The sequence below is a fragment of the Poecilia latipinna genome, unplaced genomic scaffold, assembly GCF_001443285.1.
Source record: "Poecilia latipinna isolate Pla-1442-1.1 unplaced genomic scaffold, P_latipinna-1.0 Scaffold378, whole genome shotgun sequence".
NCBI lineage: Eukaryota > Metazoa > Chordata > Actinopteri > Cyprinodontiformes > Poeciliidae > Poecilia > Poecilia latipinna.
Window position 1 is genome coordinate 279,448 of NW_015112994.1, and position 23,452 is coordinate 302,899.

At 38.2% G+C, this 23,452-nt stretch overlaps 1 protein-coding gene across 3 annotated transcripts in view; it reads left to right on the plus strand.

Moving 5' to 3' along the window:
* Positions 1-23,452, plus strand: part of myo1b (myosin IB) — a 71,603-nt gene that overhangs the window by 401 nt on the left and 47,750 nt on the right. For all 3 annotated transcript variants that reach the window (XM_015036752.1, XM_015036753.1, XM_015036754.1), the window contains exons 2-3: positions 11,271-11,417; positions 14,306-14,421. In XM_015036752.1, coding sequence (XP_014892238.1) covers positions 11,292-11,417; positions 14,306-14,421 — 242 coding nt within the window. In that variant the 5' untranslated portion in view covers positions 11,271-11,291. The remainder of the gene's footprint in view (positions 1-11,270; positions 11,418-14,305; positions 14,422-23,452) is intronic.

Genomic DNA, 23,452 nt, shown 5'->3' on the forward strand with positions numbered 1-23,452 from the left:
ACTTATCTCTTTATTTACTTTTTCTTTGAGCTAAAACTACTTTTAGCTAAAACAACGAGTATGAACGTTACATTCAAACAGCTCGTTTGTACTTCAGAGTAAGAATCTTGTAGCAGCAGTTTTGTTCACCGTCGCTAATTAGCAACATCTGTGAGCAGGAGCAATTTGAGGCGACGCCAACCGCTGCAGGACAGCGGCACAGTTGAGTCCTCTTTACAAGCGGTTGTCATATAAGTTCACTTTTTAACTGCACAAAGCAACGCTAGCAATCTGTTGAATATGCGGGGTTTCATAATACCAGAACAAATCTGAAAAGTTCAGTTATTTGCGTTATTTGCACAGCGGTGTGTGGGCGGGCGCTTTATCGTGGTGAAAATGATGAAACGACTAGCAGTGCGTTTGTAGATTTAAAGGTACTGGAGATTTTTTTTTTTTTTTTTTTTTTTTTCCCCAAAACAAAACCACTTAAAAAAAAAAAACTTGGCAGGGATCTGCAGTTAAAAAAAAAAAGCACTGACGGGGAATCCTCCCCCAACTTTGTGCTTTTAATCGTTGACGTCACCACAGGCGCAAGAACCTAACTGATCACCTGGCATTGGTAAACAGTATGGAAGCTGAGCAACTTTTAACACTCTACTGGTATTTTTATTTATGTTAACACCTCAGTTTTTTTTTTCCTATTTTTGCATACAAACATGTCCCTAATAATCAACTATAATGCTTGGGTGATGCCTTTATTGAATGAACATTGCAGTTTTGTGCTGATTGATCTGCCCAGGCCCTTTTTGAAGAGCTACTTCCAAGTGTTAATTTATTGTTTTCTGAAATCCATCCAGTGTTGTTGAATACAATCTTAAATATTGTGCTTAATAAAAGTAGAATTACTTGATGGAATAATCTAATTTTAAAAGGATTAAAAAGGATATGCACAAAAAGCTGATTTGTGCATGGAAGGCTTAAAAATATGTGCTACATGAATTATGTGATTTCCTTAAGCCCTTTTGTGATCTCACTGAAATCATAGGTTTGTGGAGGTTGTTTTTGGAAGGTTTCATTTCAAATGAAGGTTTCTCTATGTTGCATAATTGACAAGTTAAATATGTAAAAATGGGTTTAATGTTGCATAATAGCCTGACAGGTAGCTTTAACAGCTCCTGTGGCTCTTTTTTGGAATAAATTCCTGCTCAGAATGAATAAAAGTATTCTTCTGTTGGAGGGAAAACTTCCAAAGTTCACCCATGCTGGCTGGACCTGGATTCTCCTGTGGGATCCAGACTTGTTAGTCACAGTTAAGGCTGATGCCCTATGAGGGTAAAAACTATTGCAGCTCTGGTGGGAAAATATAAAATAAAAAAATCTTTTGCATATTTGGCATTTCAATCATCCCCATTGCACCCTGGTTAGGAAAACATCTGTACATTCAGTATTGGTTTTCCAAGCTTGGAGTTTCTCTTATTATGGTGAAATTGAAGTCACTGGATTAGAGAAGACCTTTTTTTACGAAATGAGTTTGTCTTCCTCCCCTTTGTGGTTTTCCACAACCATGTCCCTCCTTTTCTGGCAAGCTTCCCCATGGTGATCCAGATGGGAACTTTATTGCGCTTGCTGATCAAACAAACATTAATGTAGTGTGACGGTGAAAGGTAGTGAGCGAAGAGAGGGGGAGGTAACAATCGTTTAGCTCAGCTGGAAGAAGGGTAGCGTGTGGGACTGGTGGCCAGTAGTTCCACTCTGTGGGAGCTTTTCAGGCAGCCTGCTAGGAGCTGCCACAGTATTTCTGAATGTGCCAAAAACCCCATCAGAAACACTGTGGGGGGATGCACTGTGGTCTGGAGCAGGGTGTATCGAGGATCAAAGTCCCTCCACCAATGCCATGGTGATGAATAGTGTTTGCACTTGTCCAATCTGTGTAGTGGGGCGTGTGGCTTGTGTTAGGCCTGCGTCAACAGAGAGGAAGCCACTCGGAAGCCAGGAAGAATCGGTAGTCCTCTCAGTGATGAGAGGACTCATGAACTCATCCGTAATATGGATGAGTTCAGGAACTCGTCCATATTACGGTGCATTAGTATCCAGCTTACTTCTCTTTTCTGATTGAAATCAAATGGTGTACATGTTTTCTGAGTTAACCGTCTTGGAGAAATGTTCACTTTGCAGTGCAGCTCTGGATGTCTTCCACCAGTTCAGCTTAACTGCTTATATTTCACCTCCTTTTTATCCCCTGAGAACCACACTACAAATACTGTACATTCATCTTCCTCCTCTCTCTCTCCCTCTGCTTCGTCAGGTCCACCACAGCTACTTTTTCAATTCACTATAAGGGTTAGCCAGACTAACTGTGCCTCTTATGCAGAGGGCACTTGACTGCACAAATGCACCCTTGTTCTTTTTGTTCACATTTATTTTGCTGCTTCAGAGTCAAAATTGTTTTTTAGTTTAACTCCAAAATAACAGCCAAATAAATGTCTTTTTTGGAGTGAATTTTACCTCCTTGTATGTCACACCTGCTTATGAACAAACCTGAACCAGGGGAAATCTTGTGAAAGGACTTGCTATATGCATGTTGTGAACTTTAAAGACTTGTGCTTTTTCTAATCTGACCAGATGTTGCATTTAATGGTCAAAATGAAGAGTTTTCAACTGGTTTGACTGCCATAAAATAGACTCATACAAATTTGCCTGCACCCTTGGTAAAGATCGTAAAATTAAATTGGTCATTTAATTCCCTTTCTAAAAGGGATTCAGAGATTGGTTTAAATTTAAATGGGCGCACACATTTTCTCCCCCTCTCCTTTAGATCATTGTTCTGTTAAAACTTTTATTCAGTTATCTGGCAGAGGCCACTAGATTGTTGTTCAAAATGTCAGTAGAGTTCATGATGAGAAACGTGCTCACAGAATGATTGTTCTTTTACTGTTTTTAATAGTGCAAATATGTATCCTTGTCCAGTCTAATATTTAGTGTCTGAAAGAAATGCTTGTCTGTCATGTTACATTTATACCCCAGAGAAACAGGAAGTAGTGGATTGCTAAGGAGAAGTTCCGAGAAACGCTGGTCAACTTAAAAATATATTAAAGACAGAAAAAGTGCTTCAGTTACATCAATTGTATCTGTATTTTTGAAAGGGCATGCTGCAAAGGGTTATATTCATAGATTCATCTTGAGCTGATCTCAGTTACATAGAACAACTATGTGACTTGTTTTTGCTTATATTTTGCTAACATGTTTCCTTTTTGCCACAATTACTGGAATGGTCATAATCAGATGTAAGAAGCTAAGTTTATACTCATTTACCTTTATGGATTTGGTTATGGGAAATGACTTTGTATAATTTTGTGGAGTTTTAATATTTATGTTCTTCACATTTTCTGAGTATGTTGTTGGACTCAGGGAAGCAGAGTTTAGGTACTGCACATGGAGTGATCTGTTCCATTCTGAGAGGCAGACTTGGGGCTAACTTTTAGCACTATATAAGACTATGACATCATCTTTCAGGCTGAAGTTATTTTCCGTTCAGCTTTCACATGTGCCTGCTCCTAACCTTTTCCAAAAGGAAGCCTTCTTCAGATTTCCATGCTTTGCTGGTTCATTTCTCTTGTCTTGATTGCCATCTATGATCTGGTGTTTTGCAACTCTGTTGGTCTGCGCATGTTGAGCTGCTTTGCAAATAAAGAACTGTTTGTTTGGGTTACAGAGTCATGTTTAACCTGCCTGGATGGTTTTGCGGTATGAAAACATACTGACAAATGTGATGACCTATGTTCGCAATAATTTGGACTCAGTCCCAAGGTTAACATTTTGAAATTTGGGAACAAAGATGTCTGAACTGATGTTTTGTCTGAACAACCAATGAAGTATACGTATTTAGATCTATTCAAAATGAGCAGAAGGAAGTTTGGGCTTTTTTAATATCCTATGTTTTAGTCTTGCGTTGTCCTCCTCTTTACATTTTGCATTTGTCATACCCACACAAACAGATATTCAGAAAAATAAGAAAAAAATGATATCTGCACCTGATAACATGCATCAAGGAAACACTTCATGTGTGGATTTATACAGCGCTCTAAACATTTTTGTAACATATTTTTCTTTAGCATTGTAGATTTTTGATTACCAAACTAATTTTTATATGCAACAGTTTTAGTAAATGCCAAATGAATTTTTCCTCCAAATGTTTACGAGGCATTTGCTAACCAAATGATCCTAATTCTATATGAAAAAGCCAACTGCCCACAAAATCATATGGACACTCTTACTACCCTTGGTGATAACAGTTGCCATCAAGCCTTAGCAATAAATGGCGATGTGTTAATATATTTTACATTGTCATGGACTAATGGTGGTCCACTGATCTTTGCAGTATTGTTTTCCATTTACATTGGAGGGTTTTCCAGCATGAGTGGCCTTTTAAAGATCGCACCAAACCCTGTTGACACTGGCGTCAATTACAGCAAGTTGTTCCAAAAGTCTTGAATCGACACGTTTTGGCTTATATTAAAAGGGCCTTTGTATTCTTTTAGACAGCATTGGCTTTGGCCTTAACACACTTTCATGGACATCATATTTGTCTCGTTCCTTATTGTTGAATGATTAACACCGACTTTAACCGATGCAAGTTAGGCCTGCAAGCAAGCGACCTCCTGCTTGAGGACATTGAGATGCTGTTGGAACAGTTTTGTCAGGGTGGACCCCCTGTTGTAAGTAATGGCTCTCTCTGTGGTTCACTGGAGTCCCAAAGCCTTAAATTGGCTTTGTAACCCTCTCCAGCCTCATAGATGTCTGACCTTGTGTTCTTTTGGGTTGGGCATGATGCTTTTTTGAGATCTTTAGACCTGCTTCATGTTATGAGAACAATTCTATTTCAAGCGATTTCTCGATTTTTCTGGTTAGGCAGTAATGAGGCCAGAATATGGTTGGTGAAAAAGTGAGTTGCTTGCCAAAAAGTGAGTCATTAAAGCCATTTCATGTGATGAGGGGACATTTATATCTTCAGTGGTCAGATTATTTTGAGTTGTCTTTTTCCAATTAAAGGACATCATTATTACAGAAACTAGTCTGTAAGTTAGCATTTGTGGCTATTTAAATTTCACAGATCTGAAGCTTTACCCCTCTTTGTACTTGAGTAATCACTTTTATGCTTGCCAAAATAGTATGACTTTTATTTTACTTTCATTCAAGGACATTTTTAGAAAGTTGTTGAAAGCAAATGGTAAAATGTGCTTTCAGTTGCATCTGCGTGCACCTGAAAGTGGGAGTGCCTGTCATTTGGTGTCCTAACCTCGCCTCTCTGTTTCCTAAAACCTCTGCCCTGCCCTTTGGCACAGCCACATGTGCTGTCGCTGCTTTGTTAGACGGGGCTTTAATCTCCAGCACTGGCAGCTGCTGGGATGTTGTGACTGTTCTGCCATGTGACGAGGCCACACCGATCTGCCATAAATGTCCAGAATAATACCCTCCCAATAATAGATTTTAATATCCCTCATTTCCTCACGGACTGTACCAGATTCTCAAACAACCTCTGTCAAGGTAGTGTGACGGAAATCGTCTCATTATGTCTCCCCTATGCTCCATTAAACTGCTTTATTTCAGACTGCAGGTTTGATTTGTTGATGAAACTCAATATACTAAGTCTTCACTTTTAGCTGCTTTATTTTTGATAAACCATAAGCTGCGCTACTGACTGTTTTTAGTTGTGTTCTTGTAGTGGTGTTTTTGCATGCAAGTACTTGCATGGTTGTTAATCTTTTTGTTTTGAATTTTATTGTTGCTAAAGGACAGAAACGACACATGGCCACATGCTAGACACTGTTAATAATGCATGTACATCTAATGGTGTTTTTATTCATATTTTCCCCTTGTAGCTTGAGCTGGCTTTGAAATCTAGGTCAGAAGCCTGTCTCTCAATATTACAGTGGCATGTATTGAAATCCCAGGTTTAGTCCGGCCATTATTATCAGCCTTCACATGATAAAATCCCACTTGTGCTTTTATTCCCGTGCTCAGGAACTTAACTTCTCTAAAAATGGAGCTCTAATCTGTGGGAAGTATGGATTGGTTTATAAATTGGATCCTGTGCCACTGGCTCAGAAGCGACCTTCTCACGATATGTAGCATGACACTGTGGAGAGGAAGTAGAGCAGCAGCAGGTATTGGCTGGATGAATAATAATATAGTTTCACCAGGAAAGCATAGAAGTTGTAATGATGAGCACAAAGAAGTGATGTGTGTGTTTTGAAATGTATAAATTTTTGTTGGCACTTGCATGTTCCCATCACTTGTGTAATCCTTGCAAGCTGCAGCCCTTTCTTTCATCAGATAGTCGCCACAGTTCGATTATGTGAGAAAAGTTTCCTAACTAAACAGACTGGGCTCTTTTTAAATGGATGAGGTCAGCGTTTAATGTGCCAAAATTAAATGATGTGTAAATTACAACCATCTGCTGCAACTGGGCATTGTGCCAAACGGGGGTTTGGAGAATGGAGTTAAATGTTGACATGAATGCTACGAGTCAAAAGGCCATTTGACCCCAAAGGCGTGCTGCACCAGTAGATCAGGAGACCTAAATTTGACATTGATGGCAACTAAAACCAATTGGATGCATGTGATTCTTCTGATTTTATTATGGAAAAGGATGAAGAAATGGGAAGACTGGTCATACGTTTACATATGCTGCTTATGAGCAAAAATGTTATCTTGGGCTTTCTTTTTCAGGGTGGAGTAGTTGCATAAAGAACTGCAATTTGTTTTATTTTTTATTTTTTACAAATGTGTGCACAATTTAGAATGCATTGTAGTCTTTATTCCACAAAGGGTCAATTCTATGTAAAAATGACATTTGGTTAAATGTCCTAAGCAGGTTTTGATATAAACCCAACACTTTGTTCCTGGCATGATTCTGACTGGATACTTGACAGTTTTTGGCAGAGTTTATGCAGTTTAGTAAAATTGTTTACTGTCACATTTGTCACTTTTGCATAGTCCAGAAATATTTTGTATAGTTGAGGTCAATCATTTTTTTACTAGCCAACATTATTTATTCCAAAACAAATTGAGATGTTTTGGATCATTAACTTGTTTGAAAACCTAATTTCTAGCTGCTTTGGTGTGAAGTTGAATAATTTAGTGAGATCCCTTTATTTTTTGTTTTCCAATTCACCCTAGCTTAATAAACCAGTTCCACTGGCAGCAAAACATGCCTGTAGCATGATTGTTCCACTATTGTACTAGACAGTGGCCCAGTGTTTTTATTTCAGTCTTATCTGATCTTTACTCCAGGGGATTTCTGCTCATCTAAGTTGAGCGCAAATTCACTGTTGCTGTAGTGACTTTTTGTTGAGCTCCTCTCAAGTCATGGCAACATAAAACTTGTTTCTCTGTGGACAGATTCCAGTTCATGAGAGGCTTGAGTCCTGGCTGTTCCTGAATGGCTCCTTATCATTCAGACCCATTTAATTTTCTCTGAGGCTGGCTGTCGGCCTCAGATGGCTAATGCTTGGAAACAATTGGGTGTTCCAACAGGAGAATAATGCCAAGCACTGGTTGATTTATCCCACCTCCTCTCAATCCCACAACAAGAATGGATAAAGCTGTTAAGTTTTTCAAAATCCCTGACCCCAACCTTATTGTAAATTTATTGGCAATGCCTGAAAGCTGGGCCTGAGCCAAGACAACCGCCATATTGAATAAAATCTAAAATTTCTGCCAAAAAATTGCTTCAATATCTTGCCAATAGTATGGCAGTAGCTTCCGAAGGTTACAAGAAGGCACATTCAAACAGGTGTATTTCTATTAATTGGACCCCAAATGAAGTTGCTTGTATGATGATTACACCAGGGAAAGAATGGTTTAAATAATTTAAGTCCAGAATTTAGATGCGTTTAAAAAAAAAAAAAAAAAAAATCCCTAAAAAAATTACATTTAAAATACAAACCTCAATCAAAAAATTGATGCCGCAGGTATTGACCTGTTGAGATTGTAGAAGTCGTTTTCCTCATCTGTCTGTATCTCAGCAGTGGGATAATCCGTAGAATTAAATCATGGCTGTAAGGGTTTTCTTTCATTCTCACTCTTTGGATGCAGCCCAAGATTTAGCAGCAGGGAGCGACTTTTATTAATGGGATTGTGTCTATGGCTGCCCAGAGGCCTCTTCTGAATCTGGGCTAGTGGGTTATAGGCACAGGGGGATGAAGGGTTTCCAAGTTGCAGACAGATGTAGTGTGTTTTGGGTAAGAATGGACTAGGCACTTTGGAGACATTCACATGTCTTGTTCTTCCCCCAGGCCAGTAAGTGACTTCAGCATCTGTTTTCACTGAGTGGGGAGTTGGCTGTGTTCCTTTTAACACCTGCAACTGGACACATTAATTGTCATGAACCTGTGCAGTACAGTGTCTGCAGTATTTGTACACTTTCTGAAACATTGAAAGCTTCAAAAATCAATACCTTGTTTTTTTTTATAATTGGAAAATACAAAGTATTTGTATTTGTCAAGTATTCTTCCAACCCATCACTTCTGCAAACCCATCAAGTTAGCTTAGTCTGTTGAGGAAAAAAGCAACCAAAAAGCCCATGGTAACTCTGGAGGGGTAGCAGAGAGAGCCATAGCTCAGCAAAACTCACAAAGTCTACAAATTAGACTTTTTATGCAAGGGTGGCAAGAATGTGCTCTTGTCAGATTGCACCAAAAGAACATTTAGTTGTTGACTAGCAACCTTGACTTATCACCTCCCATCATGTAACATGGTGGCGGTAGGATGATGCTGTGGTGATTTTCTTGACCAGAGATGTGTATAATGAAGTTAAATGCAGAGTAATTGCATGAAGGTGAACTACTTACTGGATTGCACAGGAATTTATTTGGCGTTTTCAGGGCTAAAGGGCATTGAATGGAAATGTGTGCCACGCTTTTTGGATAGTTTAAAAAAAGAAAAAGATTCGTAATGTTACTTCCACTTCACAACTGTGTACCACCTTGTTGGTCTAGCTCATACAAATCTAATAAACATTGAAGTGTGATATTGTCATGTGACAAAATATAAAGTTTCAAGGGGTGTAAGAACTTGCTACTATTTAAAAAAAAATAAAGTCAAGCCCTACTTGTTGATGCCAATGCATGTTACAACAGACATGGTCTGGAGTAATGGAGGTCATTAAACAAATAAGGATCAAGTAAATTTTACATGTACTGTAACTGGACTGAAGATGGACTCCAAATGACTGCGACATTTGAATACAACGGTCTCTATATAGAAAACCAAAACGGATTTGTCTAGAACATTAGCAACATCATTAAAAAGCTGCATAGAAAGACATCAGAGCAGCCGAATACCGTTTCCACTCTCCTGAGACTCATTGACTAACTTGATAGAAGTTGGCTTGCCTTAAAAAGTTCAAAAGTGCAGAGCAGGCAACCAAAGCAGCTGGTGGACATGAGCATCTCTGGGAATGTTTTGGCACCATGCCATCATTCCACTATATTGTTTGTGGGAACAAATGAACCAATTTCTACAAACTGACAAGTAAGCAAATTTCAGCTCCTCCACTCAGATTCTTCAGAGTGGAGATCAAGCGGTTGGCATCAGTGAAGTCATTTAAATTGTCCTGTACGCAAATGAGTCCAAATAATTTGCACCATTCTTTCTCGATTTGCTCAGCCAGACTTTTTAAAGAGTGCTCCCTTCATCCTGAGTGAGCAAGCAGTTTTGGAAATTGACTGCTGAGAACTACTAAGAGCTGGACAACTTTTTTTATGTGCTAATAACCCTGTACACAGCAGGAGGAGAGAAGACCAGGGGAGCAGTGAAGTAGAAGTCTTCACAGGGTATCTTTTTTTTTTGCGCCCCCCCCAGAGCATCGAGCTGTTTCTAAACTTCTACTGAAACTTGACAATGGTGAAGGCGATGCTCCTTGAGGGTCAATCGGATTTTCCCTTTGCCCCATAAAAACTTAAGACAAACTTATATCCTCAAATATTTAATTACTGCTTTTTACGTACCACCAATCTGGTTTGATGCATACAAGTCGAAGTCCTGGAAGCACAATCTAAAATACTTTATATTTTAATTTGATTGGCTGGGAGAACCATCACTCATGTCCTTTGGCAGCTGTGATTGAATGATGTATCCATCATTCAGAGATACTTTGACTTGGTGTTTTAGTTTCTGGCTGTGCAGAGAGAAGATCACTATACGGCTTTATCCACATACTAGGTTGTGGGCACAGTTTGTTGCTACAGCAGGGAGTAGGTTTTTGGTGCAGCAAAGCCCTACATTAAGGCACTGGGTGGGCCCCTCTTTTTATCTGCAGCCCTTTAGCTGGAGATGAAAAGATCACAGTTAAAAATGGAGATGGGGCATCAACACAAGGCCCAAAACTGCCAACTCCTGCACAGTCTTTGTTATGGTTCATCCCAGCCCAGATTTCTTCACAAGCTGAAAATATTAAACTCCAACAAAAAAATTGCATTAAAGGCAAGCTAAATGCATGCAGTAGAGTTTTCTTTCCATTTTCTGTTTTAAAATTGAAACTCCAGGGCAAAAGTTTGAGTAATAAAACATCTCATTATCGTGTTATAATGAAATTCGTTATTCATAAGGTTTTAATCCACTTCTAGAGCCAAAACTATGAATTGTTTGCCATTACAGCTTTAGGGATTTATTGATTATGATTGGCGACAAAACGACTATGGAGTTAATATTTTAATTGCTCTTATTACCAGTTGGCACAGCTAGTGTTAGTAAAATGACAATCTCCGTAATTACACAATTATGTAAAACCCTCTGAGAGTGCCAACATTTCAATTTCCAATAGGTTCAATGACTGAGGTTATAGCTCTAAAGGAATAAAATGGAGCAACTGAGATATGCTTCACCTTCCTGTTATTTGCTGAAACTCTTGCTCTTTGTCAGCTGAATGAACAGCAGACATGTAAATCATGGGTTTTGGTTTAAATGACATGTAACATCTGTGCATCTAAGTTTTATGAAGGACATTGTTGTTATGAAAACCTTTTTGTTTTAGAAATATTTTTCTCACCATAGATCTTGGAGTTCTTAGAGTAGGCATGGTGTCTCTGGTAATCTGGAAAACATTATTTTTGACTTTCCAGGTTGAAAATTGTCATACGTTTGGGGGTGGGAGGCTGGGGGCATGGTCCAATATTGTAAGGATTGCTTTATTTCTCCCAAGACAAAATTCTCCAGTATACAATTTTTATTTATTTTATATATAAATATTAGTGTAACATGTCATTTGCTTGCTTTGTATTTTTCTTCAGGAGGGGACACCGGCAGCCAAGATGGAGGTGAAAACATCACTTCTAGACAACATGATCGGAGTTGGGGACATGGTCCTGCTGGAGCCCCTTACTGAAGACTCATTTCTGGAGAACTTGAAGAAGCGCTTTGACCACAATGAGATCTATGTAAGTAGGCGTCTTGGTGTTTTGTTTTTTTTCTTTGTTGGAGGGTAATGTTAATTCTATTTTGGTTCATTAACAGTGTGACTAATCTGGTCACACCCTGACTTCAGCCTTCCCTGTCAAAGAAGCAAAAAGACAACCTCAAAGAAAAATTACACACCCTTCTAACATACTGTATGACGTTTCCCTTTTGCTGACCTTAAATGGCTGAATAAGTACTCCAGATACACAGACCACATTTGCTGGCTTAGCAATTAGCAAATCCGTAGAATGGGAGGCATCGTGAGGCATTCAGGCCTTGGTAGCGGTAAGTGACTGGCATTTTATTTCTAGAAGGGGTCTAGCTATGACGTCTCAGCCTTCGGGACTTGTTTACTCTACATTATTTCTTTTTGCAGGTCGACTAGTCCAGAAATCAGCCATTCTCTACGTTTTTTGGCTCAAAAGGCTAAAACTCAAATCAGCCATTCTCTATGTTTTTTGGCTCAAAAGGCTAAAACTCAGTGTTTTTTGTGACATTTATGAAAGTACATCCTGATGAATGGCTATAATCTTATTTCAACTCACTAGGAGGTTTTGGAGTGGTGCGAGTCAGTCATTCTGACACTAAAGCATCATGCATGGGTTGTGTTTTACCCCGTGGCACCACAGCACCCTGGGAATCAGTCATTATTAAACATTCTTTTTAATATGACCCTTTCTCAAGGGATTCTCTTTAAAAAAATTAAAATATACCTCAATTGGTTTGTATATCGGCATACATTCCACATTATGTGAAAACCAAAAATAACACATGGCAAAATTATAATGAAAGATGACTACTGTTCAGAAAAAGTTCAACAGCCTATATTTATCCAATAAATCTGCGGTATACGTTTTCCATTTTGAAAATTTATTTTTCCCTCTTGCATCATCATTCCTTACAAATGGTCCCCATCCTCCTCAAACTATCATGAAAATGTGACTGCACAGGATAGGTTTACTTTAAACTGACTGTAATTGGTAATATAAAGACAATCTTTGTAGAAACTTGAAGAGACGGCCAACTTGTTTCACCAGGAGTTTGTATCTGGCCAAAAGTAACATCTCTCAAAGTACCAAGTTTTGAGATGTACAAAAAGTCACCTTTGTTGCAAAGTTACTCCAGTTCCCAATTAAATTATCAGGAGATAAAGTGAACTCCATTTGAGATGCAATCAAAAGAATCCTAGATCTTGACACTAATTGGTAAAAATCTGATTTATGGACCACCAACTGGTATCAGTTTCAGCCTAAAATGCTATGTGCTTGATCAATTTTTGTTTTCTTGCTATTCAAAGGTTGCTTGGAAACAAAAGAATTCAATGGTGCTAATGGCAAGTGGGAAAGATGTCAAAATAAATATAGAACCACTTTGCTCTTTGCATCCCCTTCCACTGCTCCTTTTTTAGAGAAAAAAAGTTTAGTGTTAAGACAGAAAACTCCTTCATCCTTGTTTCATGAATTGAGCACAAAAAAGTTTGATCTGCTGTGTGGCATGTTGTCAAAAGTTATCCGTGTCATTCAGTGGAACTTGTTATAACGAGCCTCCCAAAGCTATAAGCACTGCAGATTTTCAGTTTTTCTATCCTGTCCCTTCTGTTTCTGGTCAAGAAAGCCTCTCATTAACATGTCATACTTTTATTGACATTGCACAGAGCCTTTTTCCTCTTGTATGCATCCTCCGCACTTTTACAGACCTCACACTGCCTCTGGTGTGCTGTTCAACAAGAGGCTGTGGGAGGTTGTGGTGTTGCCACAGGGAAGGCCATGCTCCACTCATGTCAGAGTGGCTTATGCAACAGCCATTACCATGGAAAGCATCGAGAATGTTTCAGGTTGATGTTTGAAAGTGTCATCAGAGCACGGTTTTGTGTGTAGGAGGATGATGATGAAGATGATAGCTGGTTGCATTACCTTTCAGATGGAGCTGACAAGTGTTATTTGTTTTGTACCTGTTTGGATGTTACATAAAGATGGTCTGTTATATAAATTTAAAATGGAGAAAACATTGACTTAGGAATATAAAATGCTGCCCACACGCTGGACATCTTGAATTTAATTATGTTTTACTGCTTCTTAATGTTTGTGGATGATAAGTGGGGCTTGAACATGAGTAACCTGGAGGTTATTGGCCCTAGTTGGTGTGTAGGAGAAGATACAGATTTCTGAATAAATATCTAGAGAGGTAACTCTAAAAATCACATTTTGTCTTTAATTCCATATAAAAAAGCATGAGTAAAAATGTAAACCTTTCTTTTTAAAATGCAAATTCAGACTCAACCTGAAATGCACTGATCAGAAAAAAGGTTTCGGGCCGATATTTGCTCTCAGGTTTAGCTACATCCTTTTCCAGATTTTACACACAACATAACGGTGGTAAATCATTTCTCTACATTTCGGCATCAATGTTGGATACATGCAGAGGTGTAATGATTTGTTGTTCAGTTGAATTCTGCTGAGTGAGACCTTCTAAAACAGCTATTCCTACAATTTGAAACAAAGTGGTGAAAATGCATCAACTGGAATCAAACTGCACATAATTTGATGCCATGTATACTGTTTGCATGCTGCTCCTCACATACTAGCTGAAGCCTATAGCCAGCACCTCTCTCTGCCCAGTGGAGATTCCTCAAATTTTATGTTAAAGTGAAACATATCTTCAGTTTTACTTTAGGTATTGGCTGCATGCCTCAACAGCAGAATATGAACACTGAGCAGAGAAGTAGCCGACTCACTCACTTCTCAATGTGTGTGTGTTTTTCTTTTTTTTTTTCCCCTAAATGGACCAGAAACTCTTTGTTCAAAGCTGAAAATGTACCCTATACAGACAAAGTAACTGCTCTGTTTTTTTTTGTCTTTTTCTCTTCTAGACATATATTGGCAGTGTGGTGATCTCCCTGAACCCTTACAGATCCCTGCCCATCTACACGCCAGACAAAGTGGAGGAGTATCGCAACAGAAACTTCTATGAACTTAGCCCCCACATGTGAGTTGACTCTCTTATTTCTCTATGAAGTCACAAACTGTGGATAAGTCTGAAGTTGTACAAGTGAGAATTGAACTTGACAAGGGGATATGTAAGGATTTAGAGCTCTGACGATGACTAGGAGCTGTCATATTCACAAGAGATGAAATGTATTGTGAACTTTTGTTGGGGATCATCACTGTAACAAGCATGGTTGAGTTCTGGGGAATCTGGGATCAGAGGAACATGGCCTCCTATTTATGGAGTCACAAGGTGATTTTTGCTGGCCATTCGGAGCTGTAGCATGCCATCTGTCCATTGGCAACATGAATTCAGAATTGTTGCTAGTCAGCCAAGACGAAACAAAGCCCAGCTTGTCAATTAGCTTGTCATAGCTCTAGGCGGCTGCAAAGGCCCTCAGAGACATGGGCTGGAAGAGCAAATATACCTTTGTACCGACACAGAATCTACCTCCAGACATAAACAAGCTGTTTGACTTTACTTTAGTGATTCATGCTATATCAGTTCAGTTTAAAGCTTTCTTTTTGTTCATTTGTTTAAACTGTTAGTGAGTTTTTGTCCTTTCGCAGAGGATAAAAAAAAATAAAAATTCCAGCCTCGGTTTTCTTGAACCTTTGCCTATACATACTTGAACCTTTGTGCGTACAAGTTGGTGTTTGGTGGTTGATCATTTTCACCAGTGGTACATTCTGTTGTACATTTCCAGAAGATGACTTGGATGTCAAGCTAAGGTTAAACGGCAGAAAGCTTGAGATTCTGTTAAAGATTATGTTCATTCATAAAAGCTGAACACATCTTCATTTAAAAAGTAAGACATGAAAACCATCTTCAAGCTTGAATGAAAACAGGTTGGTGCAATGAAATGCTTAGAAGCATTGTTGTTATCTAGACTGACTAAAGGTCTATGGTGCATGTTGTTGTAGGCAAAATGATTATTTGCATGATCATTTATTTGTGAAGTGTCACTGTGACCCTGTCCCTGCTGCTCTACCAATGTTTTTCAAAACAAGGGCCCTGAAAGACTTTTTCAAAACTTCCATTTGTTTGCAGACTTGTGCCTCTTAAGAACACCACTCTTGCCTAGATAGGACTGAAGTAATTAAAGTATTCATATTCCAACATTAGAAGTTTTTAGAGTATAGAAGCTTTGTTGACTTGACATTTTGCTTTAGTTCAAAGCCTGAAATCAGACCAATATTTTTACTTAAAGGACTCCAATTGATTGACTGGGCAAGAATGGCAAAATCAGAATTGTAAGTTTCCCATTGATTACGTGTGTCAAAACTAGGGACGTATGTCTGTGCATAAATGGAGATGATGTCGACAGTAGTAGGAGTTTGTCCCGCAATCGGTGGGTTGCCAGTTCTATCCCTGCTTTCTCTGAAATGGGCTCAATTTCTGCATATTAATGGAATCAAAAATAATTTCAAACTTTTTTTCTTTTTTAGCCTTTTGATTAGTTTAGCATGCATATTTATTGTGGTGTTAAAATTTGACTTCATCAGGTACGGTACAGTCAGACTGTAATGTGCTGGCATTGTTGAAGTGTTTAAACATGCAACATAAACTGTCTGTACCCAATTTTGAACATTCATGCTGACCATTTGGTCTTGCTAAATCCATTAAGCAAATTGGCAGGAGGTGGTTGTGCAAGGGTTGGCTTTTCTTCAGTCAGCTGATTGAAAAAGCATCAATCTAACTTTGAGCACACCGTGTAATTGACTTTCTATAAAGATCCCAGGATTCAGGTTTGACCTTTTCAGTCATCCATAGATTAGCTAATGATCCATGTTATTTGACACACAATTTGATTTTGTTTTCACTCAATATTCAGACGGTTAAATGCAAGTGAAATTGCTATGTTCTTGACGGAGACTGAATTTAATTTGAATATATTTTACTCGGTTGTATTCAAAGGAGATTGGGTAGTGTTTCATAAATGCAAATTTAAGTTTTAGTCACACAAGAATTCTGTAGGTCAGGGTAGAAATGGTTCTAATTTTAAAGGATTTGTCCAGAATTGGCCTGACCACACTGTTCCTGCTGTAGTTTTATATATTTTTTTTGTTTCTGCCAAGCATCAAGTTTTTAGCTGGCTTTTATGGCTGAAAAACCAACATGAGCATAAACATTGATGAACTTCTGCCACTGTCAGTTCAGTCCAGTATTCGTCAGTCCTGAAATTGTGCATAATTCTTCCAAACCAAACAAGCTACTGTTTTTTTTTTTTTTTTTTTTTTAATCCTGTTTTTTGCATGGCTGAGCTTCAACTGACTCAGGGACATAATACCACAGAGACTGGCCAATGCTGAAGTGGATCAGTGTTGAGTTTTAATTAAAACTGCAGGGGCTGCTGGGTCTACTCCATATTTTTATGCCTTTGATCCTCATTAAAAAGTTGTTACAAAATAAAATCAGAAACTCCCCACATGTTGCTGCAGACAAGGTCAGTACTTCTAAGACAACCCCAAAGATTGTGGGCATGTACTGTATGTAAAGACCTGTTAAACTACATAGAAGCAGATGTGTGTTCAGATGGTGGGCATCAGCTTCCTCTAAACATAAGTTAGTCATTTCAGGAGATGACTGGATTCTTGTCATTTTTTTCTGCTTTTTGATGAAAAATTCAACATGGACAATAAAAATGACTTGTTAAAATAAACCTGCAGGTTCTAATTTGAGGAAAACTAAGTAATTGGTTCAGGAAAGCTTAATTGGTGCATCTTTACCAAAACAAGTGTTTTACATGTGCTTAATGGCCATCTGGGGGGGAAAAAAACAACAAAAAACATACTGTATAAAATGCAGACAAGAAAGGCTTCTGATGAGTTTAAAATTTCTCTGTTGGATAGCACTTTTCAGAGCAACAAGGAGAATTTTTTTTCCTTGCTATTACCCCTAATGAAATTATACTGGATTTGCAGCATTATTTGCAGCAGCTATAACTCCAACAGAAAATCAGATCAGACTTTTTGTTCTTTTTTGTCTTCTTTTTTTTGGGGGGGGGGCTTCCTACTATATTAAATGCTGATTAAAGTGTTTGTCAGTCTGATATGTGCCAAAGCTACAGTTGCATGCTGTAATGTAAAAAAAAAACAAAAAACAAACAGAACATTTTACTTTAAAAACTGTAACTTGGGCCCATTTTTATCAGTTTGCTGGGCAGGGCTGTGCCTGCTAAGTCATCAGATTGTGTAAAACTGAAATATTGTTGCGTTATCTGGAGGCTTGAAGGCTGGAATTGACAGGTGGATCCTGCTGAGGGAGAGAATAACCTTCGAGACTCCATGCTGAGCAGCTCAGAGTAACTGCATATTTGCATTCCTTGACTATCTGAAACTTTTTTGCTTTTGAAAATATTTGCCAATAAATCAGAAAGGTGAGCAAGTTCATGCATAAAGAAATGTTAATTAATTAAAATGTAGTCTGTCAGCTTTATTGGGTTTGATATCAGGAAAAAATGGGATGCAAATTAATCTCTTCAAAAACAGTGATGCATTTTCATCCCTGAAAATAGAAGTGCATTAATAGTGTCATCCACTTCAGTGGTTATTTATTTACTAATAGCACTCTAATTTTCCTATGTTATACAGTCTTGATAAAAGCTGTAAAAAGGAGAGTTGCCTACCTGTTCACTCAAAGATTGCACTCAATGAATTATGTTTGCATTATATTATATTAAAAGACAAAACTTGGAGCTCAAAAATGACAGTATTTATGTGAACCAATTGCCAAGTAATGCATAAAGTATAAGTTTGAATGTACAAGCTAGATAATCAGCCAATAACCTTGTAAAAGAAAGTGTGTTCTGCATATGTAATTATGGGCAAATTCTTTTACAAAATGAAAAGGACCCTAAAGTTTAATGGCAGAGTAAAAGTAATTTTAAAAGCAATCGACCATCTGCTGTTTCATGCATCAGACTTTGATGTGAAAGTCGGAGCCAATTGGAATCTTGTGGATGATTGCTCATAATGGTTGTGACAGTTTACAGACCTTTACAATTGCAGGTTCTCAAACTTACAACATTAATAGAAACCAGGCTATTGTTTAAGATGGCATTTAATCCTGCTTTACAATGTTTCAATATGTTGCAGGACTTCAAGGTTAAGTGATTTTGTGTGCAGGTGCTCTGGTATTGTTCCTTTGACACAGTTTTGCACCCAGGCATTAGTTTCTGTTTTGCACAGGTGTCTACATAATCCAATTTGGCATGTAATTCGTTGACCATCAGTAGTTCAAAGTAAAAACATTTTTTTAGCTAGAATTTGTTTTACTGTAAATTAATATTGAACTGTGGTTTTTGAATGTTTTCTACCATTTTAGAAATGCAAAATTACAACAGTAGGCTATACTTTACTAAGTGAAAGAAATTGAGCTGCCAGTGTTGGCCTTTGTTTCCTCTTTTGAAAAAAGAAATTGGATCTCAACTATTAAAGAAAATGGGCAAATGTATTTCTGTATCCCTCACAATTTGTTCACCATTCTCTGTAATTTTAACCATTTCACTGCCTAAAATATTTCAGACTGCATTAAGATGATGCTGTCCATCCAACAATCACAAAAATATTTGGAGGTAGAACATAAATCCATGGCTCTTAAAATGCAATCATCTTCTGAATATTGAACGTTAATGTTTCATTGCCAGTTGCAAATCGATGCACGGTAAAACTTTTTAAAGTTGTGGCCTTTTGAAACCATTTCTTTGTCAATTCTGAGCTGCATAGCCACACCCATCTTTGCCTTTTTATGCAACAGTCACAGCTTCGACCAGTTCAGCAGCAGATCCTCTGCCCAGATGAGCCACCACTATAATTAACTGGCAGGTGTTTTCCTCCTTTTCTAAATGCATTGGGTTCATTAGAGATGAACTAATCAGTGACCATCACAGATGGCTTTTAGTCATCTGTTGTATGTTGCTTGCCACCCAAAACAGGCACAGACTGGGAAGTGTGTGTCTGTGTGGAGTGTGTTCCTGGTCTCAGGGGGGATCGTGTTATCCCGATGTTTAATGAGGTATTGAGACCCTGATGCTCTTCCCTGCTCAATACTTAGTGCCGCTAGAGCATTGGCCGTAGAGAGGCATCAGGAGGGGCTAATGGAGCAAAGAGGCTCTTTTTGCAATGCATGTCAAGGCTTCCAGCTGTCAAGCAAGTGGATATGACGGATTATCTCAATAATTTCTCTGTGGGGGTTATGAGTGTTTGGAGGTCAATATTGTATTTCTCAAATATTTGAGCTAATTTCACTCTCGCCGTTGGACAGTTAAAATGGGCTTCCTCAAAATGTTTTCAGTATAACTGTTTTTTAGGAAAGTGACAAATGCATGATGAACAAAATCCCCAATTCAAGCATTTTCTATAAGACTTACAGGCCACTAATTGTTTAAAATCAATCTTTGCTGCTATTGCATATTTTAGAATGCAGCCTATGGCCTCCATCTCTAAGGCAACGTGGATCAAAATTCAAATAGAGTAATATGGCAGAGAGCCTCATTTCAGATGGATTGTATAGGACCAGGGTGGAAGTAATGATCACTAGCTGGAGAAAAATTTCTCAAAGAAAATTGTTTTTAAGGAGGTTTTTACCATTTTTAAGTTTTTTTTTTTTTTTTTCTTTCCTCTTCAGGTAAGTCCGTTTTACCTGAATAATATCCTGATTGCTATCAAAATAATACTGTACAGAACCAATGGAAAAATATATTGTGCATACAGGTGGATATATAAAGTTTTATATATATATTTAAAGTATATAGTTTTATTTCACTAACATTTGCACTTGAAAATGTTAGTCAGTTTTATAGCACCATACTAGCTGTCTAGTTATCTTTTGTCTCATCTCAGACATTGTATTTTGATGCAAGATGTTTAAGATTGTGCTGGCTGCAACTGGAAGTCTGAACTTTGGAGTCATTGTCAGCATAACGACATTGATACGGTTCTGTTGCTGTCAATTGTAAAACTAAACCATAAAGATGGATGTCTTGATAAGTGTTATGAATTTCTTTTGGACATATATTCTGCTTTGGATGCATATTATGGCTGTTTGACCAACAGAAACTGTTGCTGTTGATCTGTGTAGTGCTTGTCGTACAAGACTGACTGAAAAGGGCTTAGAAAAGTTGCACAGAACCTGTATGTAGGTAGAATCGAGTAGGCACTTGTTGAAGTGGCATTTTGACTGAAGTGGGCAGATTCAGCCCTCTGCAGCATCTGTGTTGGCGTTGCTAGCTTTAAACTAGAGGGAGAGAGAGAGAGATGATGGAAAAGCTTTTGCTCATTTTTCTACCCACCTTTGCAACCCAAGAAGAAAATGCAAAATGTACTTAATTGGCTTGTGCTATCATTTATAATCTATTGATATTTGTTCATCTGGGCTATACATGTTTATAGCTTCGCCTTACCCACATGCATACAAACGCATCCCTATTTTCCTCTGGTTACGAAGCTGTGGTTGGTGTTAAATCTGACAAAGTAGTTGACTGATATGTTCCTCTGCAAGGTTGTGTACTTGATGTGGTTTTCTGCCTTTTGGCAAAATTGCATGCAACTCGTTCTGGCTAGATTTGTTGGAACAGTTTTAGCAGAAGTAACTTGTGGCCCAATTTGTCGATGCCTTGATTGTCAGTTTGGATCAAGGTCTTGCCGAACTGCATTTATGCGCTTGATGTGTTGGGGTTGGTGGCTGTTGCAATAAGTGTTATCGGTCTGCTTTGGGTCTCTGTGCAATGGTTTGGTTCATTGTGAAAAGACTCCAGTCTTTTATTTATATAAAAGATTAATTGAGTCTTTTATAGAAATAAACGGTTCTACCTTGTGGGTAGGACTGTTTACCTAAAGACAATGCACATGCTTCTCTATTATACACATTTTTAGATCTAATGATTTACTAATTTAATCATAATTAAATCACTCACCATTTGGTAGTTGTAGCTTACACCCTCACAATATTTGTAGTTTAAAATAGAAGGGTTGTGCATTTCTCAAATATTTTCTAGGATGGTGCAGCTAACTCCTAACTTCTTTAACTTGACACTGATTAAACATTGTCGGCCTTATCATTTATTGCTGTTTGGGGCTTTCTTTATATGGTTTTGTCCGCAACTCTCCAAGACCCATTGTAAACCCTCTCTATTCAGAATGAGAACAATAAGTACTGAGCTTTTATCGGAGTTCATAAATTGCACAATCATAAAATGTGAGGCATACTAAAAGGAACCGTTGAGAAGAGGCGCTGTCTAGAATGTTGGTCCACTATGAAACCTCATCAAGCCTATATTTGGTGTTCACTCCATTAATTAAAGAGCACATAACATGAATCTTGCTTGTAGCTCGCTGTCATCTGTACCGCAAGTGTACTTTATTTACATTTTAAGCTGTGTACAAGTTTTGGTGTGTTGGACCAGTACTGGAGTCTGAGGAAGTGCAACCAACAGTTGGGTTAGCATAACGCAAAATATGTATGAATAGTGTTGGTATCATTTAAAAAAAAATGGAACTAGGATAGTGTTTTTAATAACTTGGTGTTTCAAAGTGATTTATTCTTTTTAGACTGAATCGGTGTATTATGTTCATAAAAGATGACAATTAATCATGCCAGAACCCCTCTATGCTTCCCCCCCACCCCGCCTCCTCCCCCACCCCAAAAAAATTATCATCCAGTGTTTACTTTTAAAAAAAAACAAAACAGTTTTAGGAACATGGTACCTCCCACCAAGCTGCCTGATGGAACCAAAATGAGCCTTTGTTTCAGAGGGTCACATGGGCACCCTCTGGCTGCTTTGAGTTCATGCTTATTGATTCTGTGTTATAGTTGGCTTCAGTGCCTATTGTTATGCAGCACTTATGTGTCTGCCCATGATGCTATGCAGTGTCCATGAAGAGAAGGATCACATGCCGAAATTCTCTGCTGTGGGCAATTTGCTACATCTACAGTGTAAATGTTTCCACTTCTTTTGTCCTTATTTAACGTTTATGCAACATAATTTATCTTTTAAATGTTTCAGCCTAATGGTTTTATTCAGATTTTTAACTAATGCCCCATATTGTCTTAATAATGCATGCCAGTTATTGATTGGAGCAATAAATGTAGCATTATATAAAGATCCATAAAGTCACTCTTGCTACTCGGACAACAAGCTTCAAATTTTGTGAAGCCTTGACCTGCCTACATGGATTTCATTTTTTTTGAAAGCAGATAACTTGTTTTTAAGAGCTACAGCTACCAGTATTAATAATGGTGAGTACAAAATAAATTAAATGTGCACTTTCTTTCTGCTGCTTCATCTTCCATGTGGAGGAGTGTTGTCTGTGTGTTCTAGCAGGAGTTCCAAATGGTGTGGTGACTTGGCAGAAAAATAACATTTTTGGTTTTCTGACTAGCTTCAGTAAACTGGCTGATTCTAGCCATCAACCAATTACTTGGTGCATCTGTTGTCTGAGCAAAAATAGAATGGCCTCATGGATCCATTTCAATTACAAATTCAATATTTGTGTGGAGTAAAAAAGCTGCAATATAGCTTTTTAAGTTCTGAAACCCTAGATCTATTATTTAATCAAGCAGGCCTTTCTTTTAAACTTTGGTTTTGACTATGAAATATAACCAAGGAAATTAGCATAAATTTATGCTGGAAAAGTTTTTTCTTCCATGGGCTTTACTCTAGATCAGCTAATTTGATCTAAAAGGCTCTGATTTAGATGAAATCCTTGTAAAAGAGGCTAACAGTGTCCAAGTAATGGCCCAACTTGCTTGATGAGGCTCAGAGATCCTGGCAGGGAGCTGTTGGAGGATGTTTTGCTACCTTGCACTGCATGCTTATTTCCGGCTTTTGAGGATCACACAGTTGGCGGTGTTGGTGGATTCCCCCTCCTGTGGAACACTAAATTGGTGTGCGCCAACATAAAATTAAAGCTCTGAACCCCTTCAGTTTGATGGGAGGTCTTAGAAATCCTTTAGTGAATATTAGATTGATCAGAGATTGCTAGCTGTGGAGCTTTTAATTTAGAGAGGATGAAGTTGTTTGGTGCACCTT